At 64.0% G+C, this 14417-nt stretch overlaps 1 protein-coding gene across 1 annotated transcript in view; it reads left to right on the forward strand.

Moving 5' to 3' along the window:
* Nucleotides 1-12161, forward strand: part of Col6a1 (collagen type VI alpha 1 chain) — a 30051-nt gene extending 17890 nt beyond the window's left edge. The window contains 16 exon segments of the mRNA XM_070030874.1: nucleotides 213-275; nucleotides 1348-1410; nucleotides 1539-1601; nucleotides 2969-3019; nucleotides 3195-3230; nucleotides 5095-5157; nucleotides 5318-5383; nucleotides 5922-5957; nucleotides 6386-6422; nucleotides 6816-6824; nucleotides 7295-7428; nucleotides 7752-7861; nucleotides 8856-9039; nucleotides 9115-9295; nucleotides 10341-10370; nucleotides 10543-12161. Of these exon segments, the coding sequence (XP_069886975.1) occupies nucleotides 213-275; nucleotides 1348-1410; nucleotides 1539-1601; nucleotides 2969-3019; nucleotides 3195-3230; nucleotides 5095-5157; nucleotides 5318-5383; nucleotides 5922-5957; nucleotides 6386-6422; nucleotides 6816-6824; nucleotides 7295-7428; nucleotides 7752-7861; nucleotides 8856-9039; nucleotides 9115-9295; nucleotides 10341-10370; nucleotides 10543-11165 (1749 nt within the window). The 3' untranslated portion in view covers nucleotides 11166-12161.
* Nucleotides 12162-14417: the final 2256 nt, after the last annotated feature.

Raw genomic sequence — 14417 nt, forward strand, 5'->3', positions numbered from 1 at the left:
TGGCAAGGCTAGGAGGGGGAAAGGCGGTCAGAAGGAAGGGGTGAGGAGCGGTCAGTGCTGACGTGGACTGTGTCCCTGCCCTGTCTTGAGCCACCACACCACTGCAGTCCATGCCTGGCAAGCAGCTCCTGTCCAGCGACTGTTTGCCAGGCCCTCAGGGCTGCCGTCTGCCCCACCCAGGAGCAGACGGAGACTCTGAGCCTTCTCCCCAGGGTGAAGCTGGACCCCAAGGTGACCAAGGAAGAGAAGGTCCTGTTGGTGTCCCGGGAGACCCGGTAGGCAGCCCGCTGTCTGGGGTGGGCAGCCCGCTGTCTGGGGTGGGCAGCCCACTGTCTGGGGTAGGCAGCCCGCTGTCTGGGGTAGGGAGCCCGCTGTCTGGGGTAGGGAGCCCGCTGTCTGGGGTAGGGAGCCCGCTGTCTGGGGTGGGCAGCCCGCTGTCTGGGGTAGGGAGCCCGCTGTCTGGGGTAGGCAGCCCGCTGTCTGGGGTAGGGAGCCCGCTGTCTGGGGTAGGGAGCCCGCTGTCTGGGGTAGGGAGCCCGCTGTCTGGGGTGGGCAGCCCACTGTCTGGGGTGGGCAGCCCGCTGTCTGGGGTGGGCAGCCCGCTGTCTGGGGTGGGCAGCCCGCTGTCTTATAGCAGCACCCAAAGCCTGTCAGCCCACACAGGACTCAGGACACAGTCAAGTTGGCCAAGGCTAAAATGCGGGTCAGCTGTTGAGGTGGGGTCTGCATTCCCAGCTCGTGGCCTCCTGGGACACAGGATGGACCCGCAGAGCCAGTGGCAGGGGGCCACGTGGTACCTGAGCCACCTGATGGGCCAGACCCCATGGCCCCAGCTGTCAACAGGAGGCCAGGGGCGTGCTGCCGGGTGTGAGGTCAAACGTGTGTGGACACACCCTGGGCGCGGCCCTGGGGAAGTGAGGTTCTGGGCCCCACATAAGAGCCCCGTCCGTGGGCGTGGACGAGGCAGAGGCCCACCCCTGGGGCTGGGACCCGGGGTCCAGGCCCGCTGCAGCCTGGCTGAGTCCGAGGCAGCACAGGCAGGCAGGGAGTCCTGGTGAGAGCTGGCCAGGGTCCTGCCTCTGCAGAGCCCCTCCCTGGTATCTGTAGGGAAGGATGGAACGCTGGGCAAGAAGCACCCACTGCACTGGTTCCCGGCGCATCCCAGTGGGCTTCAGTGGGAGACCGAGGCCAGTGCGGGCGCAGCGGCCCATCTGGCGATGGAGGGAGCCCAAGAGCAGGCCCAGACGGGGACAGGACAGGCGTCAGGCCTGGTCCAACCACGCCAGTGCCGGCAGTCCTGGCTCCTGGTTGCCCTGGTAACCCGGGGCCCATGCATCTGTCCCTCAGGGTGAGGCTGGCCCCGTTGGACCTAAGGGGTACCGTGGTGACGAGGGTCCCCCTGGGCCTGAGGTGAGTGCTGCCCCCGGACGTCCCATCCCCCGGGCGCTGCCCTGGGCCGCTGGGCGCCGCTCCCAGTCCCCGGAGGGCGCTGAGCCCTCTCCTTCGCTGGGAGCTGGCTGCCACTCCTCTCTCCTTAGGGTCCCAGAGGCGCCCCAGGACCTGTCGGGCCCCCAGGAGACCCGGGGCTGATGGGTGAACGGGTAAGTGTGTGGCAGCAGGGCCTGCTGGGCCATGCTGGCGAGCAGAGGTCCCTCCCCGCAAGGCTGGCCCTGGCCTGAGCCAACTTTGGGGGAAGGGGCTGCCTTGGGGGTCTAGTGACCACACAGGCAGCGTGTAGTCAGCAGCCAACTACGGTGCACCTTGGCCAGTCTTTCCCACTTGAGATTCAGTCCGGAGAGATGAGCCCCCAGGGCAGCTGACAGGAAGGACCTCTGGGTGCTACCATTTGGGGGTGTCCTATGCTGTCCTGTGCTGTCCTGTGCTGTCCTGGGTGTCCTGTGCTGTCCTGTGCTGTCCTGGGTGTCCTGTGCTGTCCTGGGTGTCCTGTGCTGTCCTGTGCTGTCCTGTGCTGTCCTGGGTGTCCTGTGCTGTCCTGGGTGTCCTGTGCTGTCCTGTGCTGTCCTGGGTGTCCTGTGCTGTCCTGTGCTGTCCTGGGCTGTCCTGGGCTGTCCTGGGCTGTCCTGTGCTATCCTGTGCTGTCCTGTGCTGTCCTGGGTGTCCTGTGCTGTCCTGTGCTATCCTGTGCTGTCCTGGGTGTCCTGTGCTGTCCTGGGTGTCCTGTGCTGTCCTGGGTGTCCTGTGCTGTCCTGTGCTGTCCTGTGCTGTCCTGGGTGTCCTGTGCTGTCCTGGGTGTCCTGTGCTGTCCTGTGCTGTCCTGGGTGTCCTGTGCTGTCCTGGGTGTCCTGTGCTGTCCTGTGCTGTCCTGTGCTGTCCTGGGTGTCCTATGCTGTCCTGGGTGTCCTGTGCTGTCCTGTGCTGTCCTGTGCTGTGCTGTCCTGGGTGTCCTGTGCTGTCCTGGGTGTCCTATGCTGTCCTGGGTGTCCTGTGCTGTCCTGTGCTGTGCTGTGCTGTCCTGTGCTGTCCTGTGCTGTGCTGTCCTGTGCTGTCCTGGGTGTCCTGTGCTGTCCTGTGCTGTCCTGTGCTGTCCTGGGTGTCCTGGGTGTCCTGGGTGTCCTGTGCTGTCCTGGGTGTCCTATGCTGTCCTGGGTGTCCTGTGCTGTCCTGGGTGTCCTGTGCTGTCCTGTGCTATCCTGTGCTCTCCTGGGTGTCCTGGGTGTCCTGGGTGTCCTGTGCTGTCCTGGGTGTCCTGTGCTGTCCTGGGTGTCCTGTGCTGTCCTGTGCTGTCCTGTGCTGTCCTGGGTGTCCTGTGCTGTCCTGGGTGTCCTGTGCTGTCCTGGGTGTCCTATGCTGTCCTGGGTGTCCTGTGCTGTCCTGGGTGTCCTGTGCTGTCCTGGCTGTCCTGTGCTGTCCTGTGCTGTCCTGTGTTGTCCCAGGTGTCCTGTGCTGTCCCGGGGCGTCCTGGACAAGCATCTTGCATGGTGCCAGCAGCTCTGCTCTACTCTCCCAGGGTGAAGATGGCCCCCCTGGAAATGGCACCGAGGGCTTCCCCGGCTTTCCTGTAAGTGTCCCCCCACTAACCCACTCTCAGCATCATTCTGGTTACCTGGGCACTTGGTCCAGCAGGGCCAGCCTGGCCACCAACTGGCCAGGAGACTTGGTAACTAGGCCTCTGCCCTTAAAAAGGCTCTCTCTGCCTTGTCCTGTACGGCTGACCACCTTACCTTCGCCCACAGGGTTATCCAGGCAACAGAGGTCCCCCGGGGCTGAACGTGAGTATGCCCTCACTCTGCCTCTGCTCACAGGCACAGTGCCCACACGTGTGTATATTGACACACACCTGCAGGCGCGGCGTCCCTATGTACTCATGTCCAGATGCATGCATGTGATCTCATGCATTACACACACACTCACACAGCCACACGGTCACATGCTGTCACAATCACACCATCACACATATAGTTATACACAGTCACACAGTCACACACAGCCATACACACACACAGTCACCCACCCACCCACAGTCACACATACTGTCACAGTCACACCCTCACACACATAGTCATACACAGTCACACACAGCCATACTCACACACAGCCACACTGTCACACATACTGCCACAGCCATACCATCACACAGTTATACACAGTCACACATAGTCACACACAGTCACATACAGCCATACACACAGTCACACAGTTACACACAGCCATACTCACACACAGCCACACTGTCACACATACTGCCACAGTCACACCGTCACACAGTTACATAGTCACACACAGTCACACACAGCCATACACACAGTCACACAGTTACACACAGCCATACACACACAGTCACACAGTCACACACAGCCATATACACACAGTCACACACACAGCCACACTGTCACACATACTGCCACAGTCATACCATCACACAGTTATATAGTCACACATAGTCACACACAGCCATACACACAGTCACACAGTTACACACAGCCATACACACACAGTCACACAGTCACACACAGCCATACACACACAGTCACACACACAGCCACACTGTCACACATACTGCCACAGCCATACCATCACACAGTTATACACAGTCACACATAGTCACACACAGTCACACACAGCCATACACACAGTCACACACACAGCCACACTGTCACACATACTGTCACAGTCATACTGTCACACAGTTATATACAGTCACACATAGTCACACATAGTCACACACACACAGCCACACTGTCACACATATTATCACAGTCACACCGTCACACATATAGTTATACACAGTCACACACAGTCATACATAGTCACACACAGTCACACACAACCATACACACACATATACACACAGTCACACAATCATACACCTGCAAGAGCAGGGTCCACATGTACTCACGTCCAGACTATGCACATGATCTCATACACTGCATACGCACTCATATAGTCATATACAGTCACACACACAGTTATACACACAGTCACAGTCACACACATGGTCACATAGTCATACACATGATCACACACAGAATCACACATGTGGTCATATATACAGCCATACAGTCACACTGTCACACGTACTGTCACACACAGTCACACACATAGTTATACACAGTCATACACAGCCATACATACATCCACACAGTCACACACAGTCATACATGTGGTCACACACATGATCAAACAGTCACAGTCACACATATATAGTCACACACATGGTCACAGTCACACACATACAGCCAAACACAGTCACAGAAGTCTCACACATGGTCACAGTCACACACATACAGCCAAACACAGTCACACAAGTCACATACACGGTTACAGTCATATGGTCACATACATAGTCACACAAGTCACAAACATGGTCATAGACACACACATATAGTCACACACATAGTCACACAGTCACATGGTCACAGTCAAACATAGTCACACAAGTCACATACACGGTCACAGTCACACACATGGTCACACACAGTCACACACAATCACACACACAGGTACACAGTCATACACACAGCCCATCCAATATTACCCAAATCCTCCACCTACCTTGGAGACAGTCCAGCCACACTCACACCACCTTCCCTCCCCACTAAGATTACACTGACTTGTATTTTCTGTCACACACAGGGAACAAAAGGCTACCCTGGCCTCAAGGGAGATGAAGGAGAAGCTGGAGAGCCTGGAGAGGACGTAAGTGGGGTCAGGTGGAGTCCTGGTGTGAACCCAGGCAGCCTAGATTCAGGGCAGCAGAGTGGAGCCAGCTGGGGAGACAGATAAGCAGGCTAATTGTCCAGGTGATTGTGTCAGAGGACAACATTCATGGCTGCTGACCTGTGTCACTTCCTTTCAGAACAATGACATTTCACCACGTGGGGTCAAAGGAGCAAAAGGGTACCGAGGCCCGGAAGGACCACAGGTGAGCCATGAGGCTGTGGGAGGGGAAGGGAGGGAGGAAAGGAAGGGGGAGGGGCTTGCACACTCAGAGCCTCCCCTGGGAGCTCGCACACTCAGAGCCTCCCCTGGGAGGATGCACACTCAGAGCCTCCCCTGGGAGCTCGCACACTCAGAGCCTCCCCTGGGAGCTCGCACACTCAGAGCCTCCCCTGGGAGCTCGCACACTCAGAGCCTCCCCTGGGAGCTCGCACACTCAGAGCCTCCCCTGGGAGCTCGCACACTCAGAGCCTCCCCTGGGAGGATGCACACTCAGAGCCTCCCCTCAGAGCTCGCACACTCAGAGCCTCCCCTCAGAGCTCGCACACTCAGCCTCCCCTGGGAGCTCATACACTCAGAGCCTCCCCTGGGAGCTCACACACTCAGAGCCTCCCCTGGGAGCTCGCACACTCAGAGCCTCCCCTGGGAGCTCGCACACTCAGAGCCTCCCCTGGGAGGATGCACACTCAGAGCCTCCCCGGGAGCTCGCACACTCAGAGCCTGGTCTGTTGCTGCCCTGACAGGGACCCCCAGGACACGTGGGACCACCTGGACCGGACGTAAGTAGGGTGTCCGCAACTGTCCTCTGGAGGCCACAGACCGTGTAGAGGCCATTGGTGGGAACAGATGGGGGGATGGGGAGGAGGCCTGGGTCTGATGACACAGAGGTAGGCCATGAGCACAGGACACGGACCTGAGGAGGACACATGAACAAAGTGGGGATAGTGGATGACCACAGGGGACATGTGGATGGGCTGGACACATGGATGACCCCGGGGACACACAGATGACCCTGCATGACACATGCATGACACCTGAGAGACGTGACAACCTTCATTTGGTGACCACTTGGCATATGGCATGCACACTGGAGGTAAAGATCCAGTGGTCACCACAGGACACACTGAGACAACGTCCGGCCCTGGGGTGCCAGGAGACCTCTAGCTCAGAGCCATGGTAACGTTCCTTCCTACCTCTCCCTCCCCAGGAGTGTGAGATTCTCGACATCATCATGAAAATGTGCTGTGAGTACAGCGATCTTAGAGAGCTATCTCAGTGGATGAGCTCACTCCCGCCAGCCCCAGGGCCCTCCTGTCCAGAAGACTCTCAGTGCGGTTGGGGGAGGGGTCCTGGCAGAGCCAGCGGGTGGGGCTGGTGTGGCCCTGCAGAGGAGTGGGCTGGGGCTTGGCTAATTGTCCTGAGGTTGCTATGGTTCTGTCTGAGAGCCTGGGCTAAGCTGGGCAGAGCTGGGCCGGGCTGGGCCGGGCTGGGCTGGGCTGGGCTGGGCTGAACAGGGCCGAGCTGGGCCAGGCTGGACTGAGCTGGGCAGAGGGGCTCCAGGAAGGGGGTCAAGTGCAGGGACAGCTTGAAGTCATGTGCTGTTCTGTTGTCTAATCTCCTCTTCCTTCTTTCTCCAGCCTGCTGTGGTGAGTGCCACCTCTTCACACATAGCAATTGCCATTGGCTTTAAGGATTCCTTCAGTGGGCAGAGTGGCCCTCTGTGCAGTGGACAGAGCAGGACCCTCATCTGCAGTGGACAGAGCAGGACCCCCTGTGTAGTGGACAGAGCAGGGCCCTCTGTGCAGTGGACAGAGCAGGCCCTTGTCTCTGAGTGCTGCTCTGCTGCTCCCTGGCCAGCAGCCTCCCTGCCCCCAGAGTGCCACCAGAGCATGCAGGCTCTTCTCCAGCACATCAACACCTCCAGACCCCAGGCCTGCCCTGCCCCTTCTCCCCATGGGGTCGGGTCAGGGTCCAGAGGCGGCTGGTGCAGCCTTGGCTGGGCTTGGCTGGGGGCAGGTGGCCTGACGGGCCTCTGCCCGGGAGCCCGGGGAGGGGTGGCCAGGGGCCCTGGGGCACCCCGGGAGGGGCCCTGAGGGTCGACCCTGCCCGCCCCCAGAGTGCAAGTGTGGGCCCATCGACATCCTCTTCGTGCTGGACAGCTCCGAGAGCATCGGCCTGCAGAACTTCGAGATTGCCAAGGACTTCATCATCAAAGTCATTGACCGTCTGAGCAGAGTCGAGCTGGTCAAGGTGAGGGGAGAGCTGCCTGTGGGGCAGCCACCACATGAGCAGAAGGCTGAGCCTCCTGGTGCATGCACGGCCCAGTCCCGGCCACGCCCTGCCCCGTGCAGCCCTGGCTCTGTCAGGTGGCACAGGATGGAGTGGGCTCCAGCCTGGCCCCGGGGCTCCCGACGGTCTCAAGGCTCACTCTTTGAGGACAGAAACGGGGAGCCCCCCCCCGGGGCTCTGAATGCCCGGCAGATGGGAGGCCGGAGGCTGTGACGCAGGGCCTCCTGGGGGACACGAATGCTGGGACTCGGTGACAGGCTCAGACGTCCTGTGCTGTCCCTCAGTTTGAGCCAGGACAGTCGCACGCTGGCGTGGTGCAGTACAGCCACAACCAGATGCAGGAACACGTGGACATGAGGAGCCCCAACATCCGCAATGCCCAGGAGTTCAAGGAGTGAGTGGCCCCCGCGGGGGCGTGGCCTCGGGCCTCCTGTGGGGGTGTGGCGTCAGCCCCCGCGGGGGCGTGGCCTCGGGCCTCCTGTGGGGGTGTGGCCTCGGCCCCCGTGGGGGCGTGGCCTTGGGCCTCCTGTGGGGGCGTGGCCTCGGGCCTCCTGTGGGGGTGTGGCCTCGGCCCCATGGGGGCGTGGCCTCGGGCCTCCTGTGGGGGCGTGGCCTCGGCCCCGCGGAGGCGTGGCCTCGGGCCCCCTGTGGGGGTGTGGCCTCGGGCCTCCTGTGGGGGCGTGGCCTCGGGCCTCCTGTGGGGGTGTGGCGTCGGCCCCCGCGGGGGTGTGGCCTCGGCCCCCGCGGGGGCGTGGCCTCGGGCCTCCTGTGGGGGTGTGGCGTCGGCCCCCGCGGGGGCGTGGCCTCGAGCCTCCTGTGGGGGTGTGGCCTCAGCCCCGCGGGGGCGTGGCCTCGGGCCTCCTGTGGGGGCGTGGCCTCGGCCCCTGCGGGGGCGTGGCCTCGGGCCTCCTGTGGGGGTGTGGCCTCGGCCCCCGTGGGGGCGTGGCCTTGGGCCTCCTGTGGGGGCGTGGCCTCGGGCCTCCTGTGGGGGTGTGGCCTCGGCCCCATGGGGGCGTGGCCTCGGGCCTCCTGTGGGGGCGTGGCCTCGGCCCCGCGGAGGCGTGGCCTCGGGCCCCCTGTGGGGGTGTGGCCTCGGGCCTCCTGTGGGGGCGTGGCCTCGGGCCTCCTGTGGGGGTGTGGCGTCGGCCCCCGCGGGGGTGTGGCCTCGGCCCCCGTGGGGGCGTGGCCTCGGGCCTCCTGTGGGGGTGTGGCCTCGGGCCTCCTGTGGGGGCGTGGCCTCGAGCCTCCTGTGGGGGTGTGGCCTCAGCCCCGCGGGGGCGTGGCCTCGGGCCTCCTGTGGGGGCGTGGCCTCGGCCCCCGCGGGGGCGTGGCCTCGGGCCCTGGCCTTGGCCCTGACTGACCTGGCCTGGCTGTCCTGTGCCGAGCAGAGCCGTGAAGAAGCTGCAGTGGATGGCAGGCGGCACGTACACCGGGGAGGCTCTGCAGTACACGCGGGACCGGCTGCTGCCGCCCACCCAGAACGACCGCATCGTCCTGGTCATCACCGACGGACGCTCAGACACCCAGAGAGACACCACGCCCCTCAACGTGCTGTGCGGCCCCGACATCCAGGTGGGCGCAGGCCCGGCGCGCGGCCTCACCGTGCTCGGCCGAGGTGGGTCCGCTGACCGCACGCATCCTCCGCAGGTGGTCTCTGTGGGCATCAAAGACGTGTTTGGCTTCGCGGCCGGCTCCGACCAGCTCCACGTCATCTCCTGCCAAGGCGTGCTGTCCCAAGGCCGGCCCGGCCTCTCGCTGGTGAAGGAAAACTATGCAGAGCTGCTGGACGACGGCTTCCTGAAGAACATCACCACCCAGATCTGCATAGGTGGGCGGGTGGGGCGGGAGGGGTGGGGAGTGGGGCGGGGCAGGGAGTGGGGCGGGGCGGGGCAGGGGGCGGGACGGGGGGCAGGGAGTGGGGCGGGGCGGGGAGTGGGGCGGGGCGGGGCTGGGAGTGGGGCGGGGCGGGGAGTGGGGCGGGGTGGGGCGGGGCAGGGAGTGGGGGGGGCAGGGAGTGGGGCGGGGCGGGGCAGGGAGTGGGGCGGGGCGGGGCAGGGAGTGGGGCGGGGCGGGGAGTGGGGCGGGGCGGGGCTGGGAGTGGGGCGGGGCGGGGAGTGGGGCGGGGCGGGGCGGGGCAGGGAGTGGGGGGGGCAGGGAGTGGGGCGGGGCGGGGCAGGGAGTGGGGCGGGGCAGGGCAGGGAGTGGGGCGGGGCGGGGCAGGGAGTGGGGCGGGGCGGGGAGTGGGGCGGGGCAGGGAGTGGGGCGGGGCGGGGAGTGGGGCGGGGCGGGGAGTGGGGCGGGCGGGGAGTGGGGCGGGGCGGGGAGTGGGGCGGGGCGGGGAGTGGGGCGGGGCGGGGCAGGGGGCGGGGCGGGGGGGGTGTGGACGCCCACACCACCGAGGGGCTGCGTGCCGGGTCCCCGCCCCAGGACACGCCCGCCACCCTGGCCGGCACCCACCCAGAGGAGCACTGGCCGGACTGTGCAGCGCTGCCCACTAGACTGGCCACTCTGTCCAAGCCTGTGTTTGGCAGGGTGCGTGACACACGCGTGTCCCAGACCTCCACCCACGCCCGCACGCGCAGCACGTGCAGTGAACAGGGCCGGGCAGCGGAGGGAGAGCTGGGAGCAGGCTGGTGCGGGGCAGGGGTGGGGTGCACGGCGCGGAGCGCCCCAGCTCTGCTCTGCCTCAGTCTCCACACTCTCCGAAGGCACCCGGCTCTGCCCCACCCCTCGGTGGCCTGTGCCCTCGGCAGGACTGGATGGGCTGCAGGCTGTGGGGCCTGGGGCAGACGGCGGTCAGGCTCCTGGGGGTGCTGTCCTGGATCACGGCACCGAGCGTCGGTCCATCCTCTGTGTTGTCTCTTCTTTTACAGACAAGAAGTGTCCCGATTACACCTGCCCGAGTGAGTAGCTAGGGCTGTGGGGCAGGCGCCGGCCAGGCGCCATGGGGCCCGTGGGCTCGGGGGCGCTCCTCCCCTGCCCGGCCAGCCTGGCGGTGCCGGGAAGCAGGGTGACCAGCCCCCCGCGGCGGCACGGGCGGGCCCGGTGCTCACAGCCTCTCCCCCCAACCCACAGTCACCTTCTCCTCCCCGGCCGACATCACCATCCTGCTGGACGGGTCAGCCAGCGTGGGCAGCCACAACTTTGACACCACCAAGCGCTTTGCCAAGCGCGTGGCCGAGCGCTTCCTCTCGGCCGGCCGCGAGTCGGCTGCCCACGCGGTGCGCGTGGCCGTGGTGCAGTACAGCGGCCAGGGCCAGCAGCAGCCGGGGCGGGCGGCCCTGCAGTTCCTGCAGAACTACACGGTGCTGGCCGGTACCGTGGACAGCATGGACTACTTCAACGACGCCACGGACGTCAACGACGCTCTCAGCTATGTGACTCGCTTCTACCGCGAGGCGTCGTCCGGCGCCGCCAAGAAGAGGCTGCTGCTGTTCTCCGACGGCCACGCGCAGGGGGCCACGCCGGCGGCCCTGGAGAAGGCCGTGCAGGAGGCCCAGCGCGCGGGCATCGAGATCTTCGTGGTGGTGGTGGGTCACCAGGTGAACGAGCCCCACATCCGCGTGCTGGTCACCGGCAAGACGGCCGAGTACGACGTGTCCTTTGGCGAGCGCCACCTGTTCCGCGTGCCCAGCTACCAGGCCCTGCTCCGCGGCGTCTACTACCAGACCGTCTCCAGAAAGGTGGCGCTGGGCTAGCGGGCCGGGCCCGCCGCCACGGCCCTCCTGTGCCTCCCCCCACCACCCCACGGGAAGAGGAAATGTGACCCGGGTCTCCCAAGCAAGTTCTGAGAGGCCGCGGCTGGGCCTCCGGCTCACGTGCTGTCCACCCCTCTGGAGCGCTGTCTGTCCCCTCCCTCCCTCCATCCAGCAGATAGCGCCTGGCCTCCGTGTCCTCTCCCTCCTCCCTGCCCCTCCCTCCTCTGTGCCCCCTCCCTCCTCCGTGCCCCCTTCCTCCTCCGTGCCTCCCCATGCCCTCTCTCCTCCCTGCCCCCCCGTGCCCTCCCTCCTCCCTGCCCCCATGCCCTCCCTCCCTGCCCCCCTGTGCCCTCCCTCCTCCCTGCCCCCCGTGCCCTCCCTGCCCCCCCGTGCCCTCCCTCCTCCCTCCTCTGTGCCCCCTCCCCCTCCGTGCCTCCCCGTGCCCTCCCTCCTCCCTGCCCCCCCGTGCCCTCCCTCCTCCCTGCCCCCCGTGCCCTCCCTCCCTGCCCCCCCCATGCCCTCCCTCCTCCATGCACCGGCTGCCTCCAGCCCTGCCTTCCCTTCCACGAGCCCCTCTCCACTCCCGGAGTCTTGTCACCTGCTGCAGAGGCTCATGCTCTGCCCCTGCTCGGGTGCGATGCGGGGCTGTTTCATTTTCAGAAGACCGAGGCGACAATGTTCACACGCTAAGCGTGAAGCGCCAGCGCTCCTCACCAGGTGCTCTAAGGCCTGGCCTAAGGCCTCCGGCCCAGCGGGCAGCAGGCCTGGCCCCGGCCTCCCCGTGCTCTCAGAGCAAGGTGCTACACGCAGAGCCCACATCCCACGGCCTGGCCGGGGCAGGCAGCACCGAGTGTCCGGTCAGGGTCCACCAGACTCCCGGCAGGAACTGCCTGTCCCGTGTGGTACTGAAGACCCTCACGCAGCTCTGTGCTGGGTCCGTGTTCCTCAGCCCTGGTCCAGGGGCCATCTCTGCCAATAAAAGTTTCCACTCCTCCCCATAGCTCATCCTGTGCACATCCGTCCCCCGTCGGGGGAGCCACGGCAGCCCCGGGACCCCTCCCTGCCCCCCTCTTCCCCTGGCTGCACCCCACTCCCGGTCACCGCCCGTGGGTCTGACAGGAAGGCTGGCTCCTGGGCGTTGCCGCCCCCTGCCCCCTCCCCTCTGCAGGCCAGACGCCTCACACCTGCAGAACGGGGGGCAGATGACGGCTTAATGTGCTGGACCCAATAAACCCCAAAGGGTGCTGGGCACCAGCACTGAAAAGACCCCTAAGTGTCTGCAAGGGCAGCCGGGTCCACAGGGAGGAAGACTCCAGTGGCTTGACCAGCACGCAGAGCGGAGCAGAGCCAGCCAGTGGCAGGGCCCGGCCGGACCCGGGTCCGGGAGGGGCTGCCCAGGGTGGCAGAGTTGACAGGAGCCGCTTTGATCCAGTGTCACAAGAACTCTGCCACCATTCTAGCTCCCAGAGGGAGAGGCCGGACACTGGCCGTCCATGCCAGCCCCTGGTGCCCCTCTGCTTGGCAGCACCGAGGGCCTGCCGGCCCTGCTACGACTGCGCACACCGCGGGTGACACCAGCCCATGCCACCCTTCCCGGTGTCACACGCCAGCCCTGAGGCCCAGACCTCCCCATAGTCCTGGCTGCTCTCTGGAGGACTCCTCTCGGTCTGCATGGTTGGGGCCACAAGAGCACAGCATGGGGAGCTCCTCCCTCCCAGGCCACACCACTCTCCCTGCTGCTCGCCGGTGCCCGGGACTCTGTCCACTGCACCCCAACCTCCTGCCATCAGGTCAATCCACACAGTAACCTGAACATCAATGTGTCTCTGACCACAGCACAGCCTGAGGCTGGGCACAGGCTCCCATGCAGAATTCAGAGCCAGATGCCACCTCCTTGCTGCACCCATGCTGCTGTGGCCTAATCATCTGTATCCACAGACTGAAGCTCTCACCGGGCTGTGGCTGTTTCTGAAGGCCGGACCTCTCTGGAAGTAGTTAAGGAAATAATAGTGAGGCCTAGTCCAGGAGCGGTGGCACAGGCCTGTAATCCTAGCTACTTGGGAAGCAGAGACCTAGAGGATCACGGTTCAAAGCTAGTCTAGGCAAAAAGTGAGATCCTCCAACTTGACCAGTAAACCAGGTGTGGTGGCATTTGTGTGACCCCACCTCTGCAGAAGGCATAAATAGGAGAGCTGTGGTCCAGGCCAGCCTGGAGATGAAATGCAAATCCCAACTTAACCAATAACTAAAAGAGCCAGGGAGGGGGAGGGGTGCTGGGGGAGGAGCAAAGCCTGCCAAGTGTGACGCCCTGAGTTCAAACCCAACCACAACCAAAAAGTGGCGTCTGCGGGATTAGCGTTAGTGCCATTTGGTAGAGAAACACCGACAACTCCTGACTTCTCTCTTTCCCTCCTTCCCTGCCTCCTTCCCTCCCTCCCTTCTTCCCTCACTCTCTCTGCCACATGTCTGTTTTCTCTCTCAAATACAAACATACTCACACATATGCACACATACGCATGCACACACATACACACACATGCACACTATGTCTTTCTCTGGCTGTCTTTCTCTCCACCATGAGAGGACACACGCAGAAGGCACTGTTCAGAAGGATGGCGCCCACCAGCCACTAGCCCTGCTGAACCTTCCCTGAACTTCAGCCTCCGGGAAACTCCTTCTGTGAAGTGCCTGTCCATGTCTTTTGCCATTTGCCTCTGGGAAATTCACAAACATAGCTTACATGGAATAACTTACGGCAGCCAAGGGGCAGGCAGGCCACACGAGGAGGGAGGGGACCGCACTGCCACGGCCAGAGGACCAGACCATGATCTCTGATGGGGCCACACCTCTGACCCAGATACTTGGTGCTAGGGCTCCTGGAGGCTCAGCAGCGCCCAGGGGCCACTGCTCACAGAGGCTCCTAAGGCCCAGGAACCGTGTGGGTGTGCTGAGCACAGTGCGCACGCCAGGCTCCCAGAACATGGAGTCTGCTCAGCTTCCCTCTGTGGACTTCAGTGAAGACACTCCTGCATCTGCTCAGGACAAAGAGCGAGCAGAGCCAGGAGTATGTACAGACGTGGGACAGTGAGAAGAGGAGTGTGGGTGTGAGCAGACGTGGGACAGTGAGGAGAGTGCGGGTGTCAGCAGACGTGGGACAGTGAGGAGAGTGCGGGTGTGAGCAGACGTGGGACAGTGAGGAGAGTGCGGGTGTGAGCAGACGTGGACAGTGAGGAGAGTGTGGGTGTGAGCAGA

The sequence above is a fragment of the Dipodomys merriami genome, unplaced genomic scaffold (genome assembly GCF_024711535.1).
Source record: "Dipodomys merriami isolate MVZ:Mamm:240054 unplaced genomic scaffold, mDipMer1.0.p SCAF_2, whole genome shotgun sequence".
Classification (NCBI taxonomy): Eukaryota; Metazoa; Chordata; class Mammalia; order Rodentia; family Heteromyidae; genus Dipodomys; species Dipodomys merriami.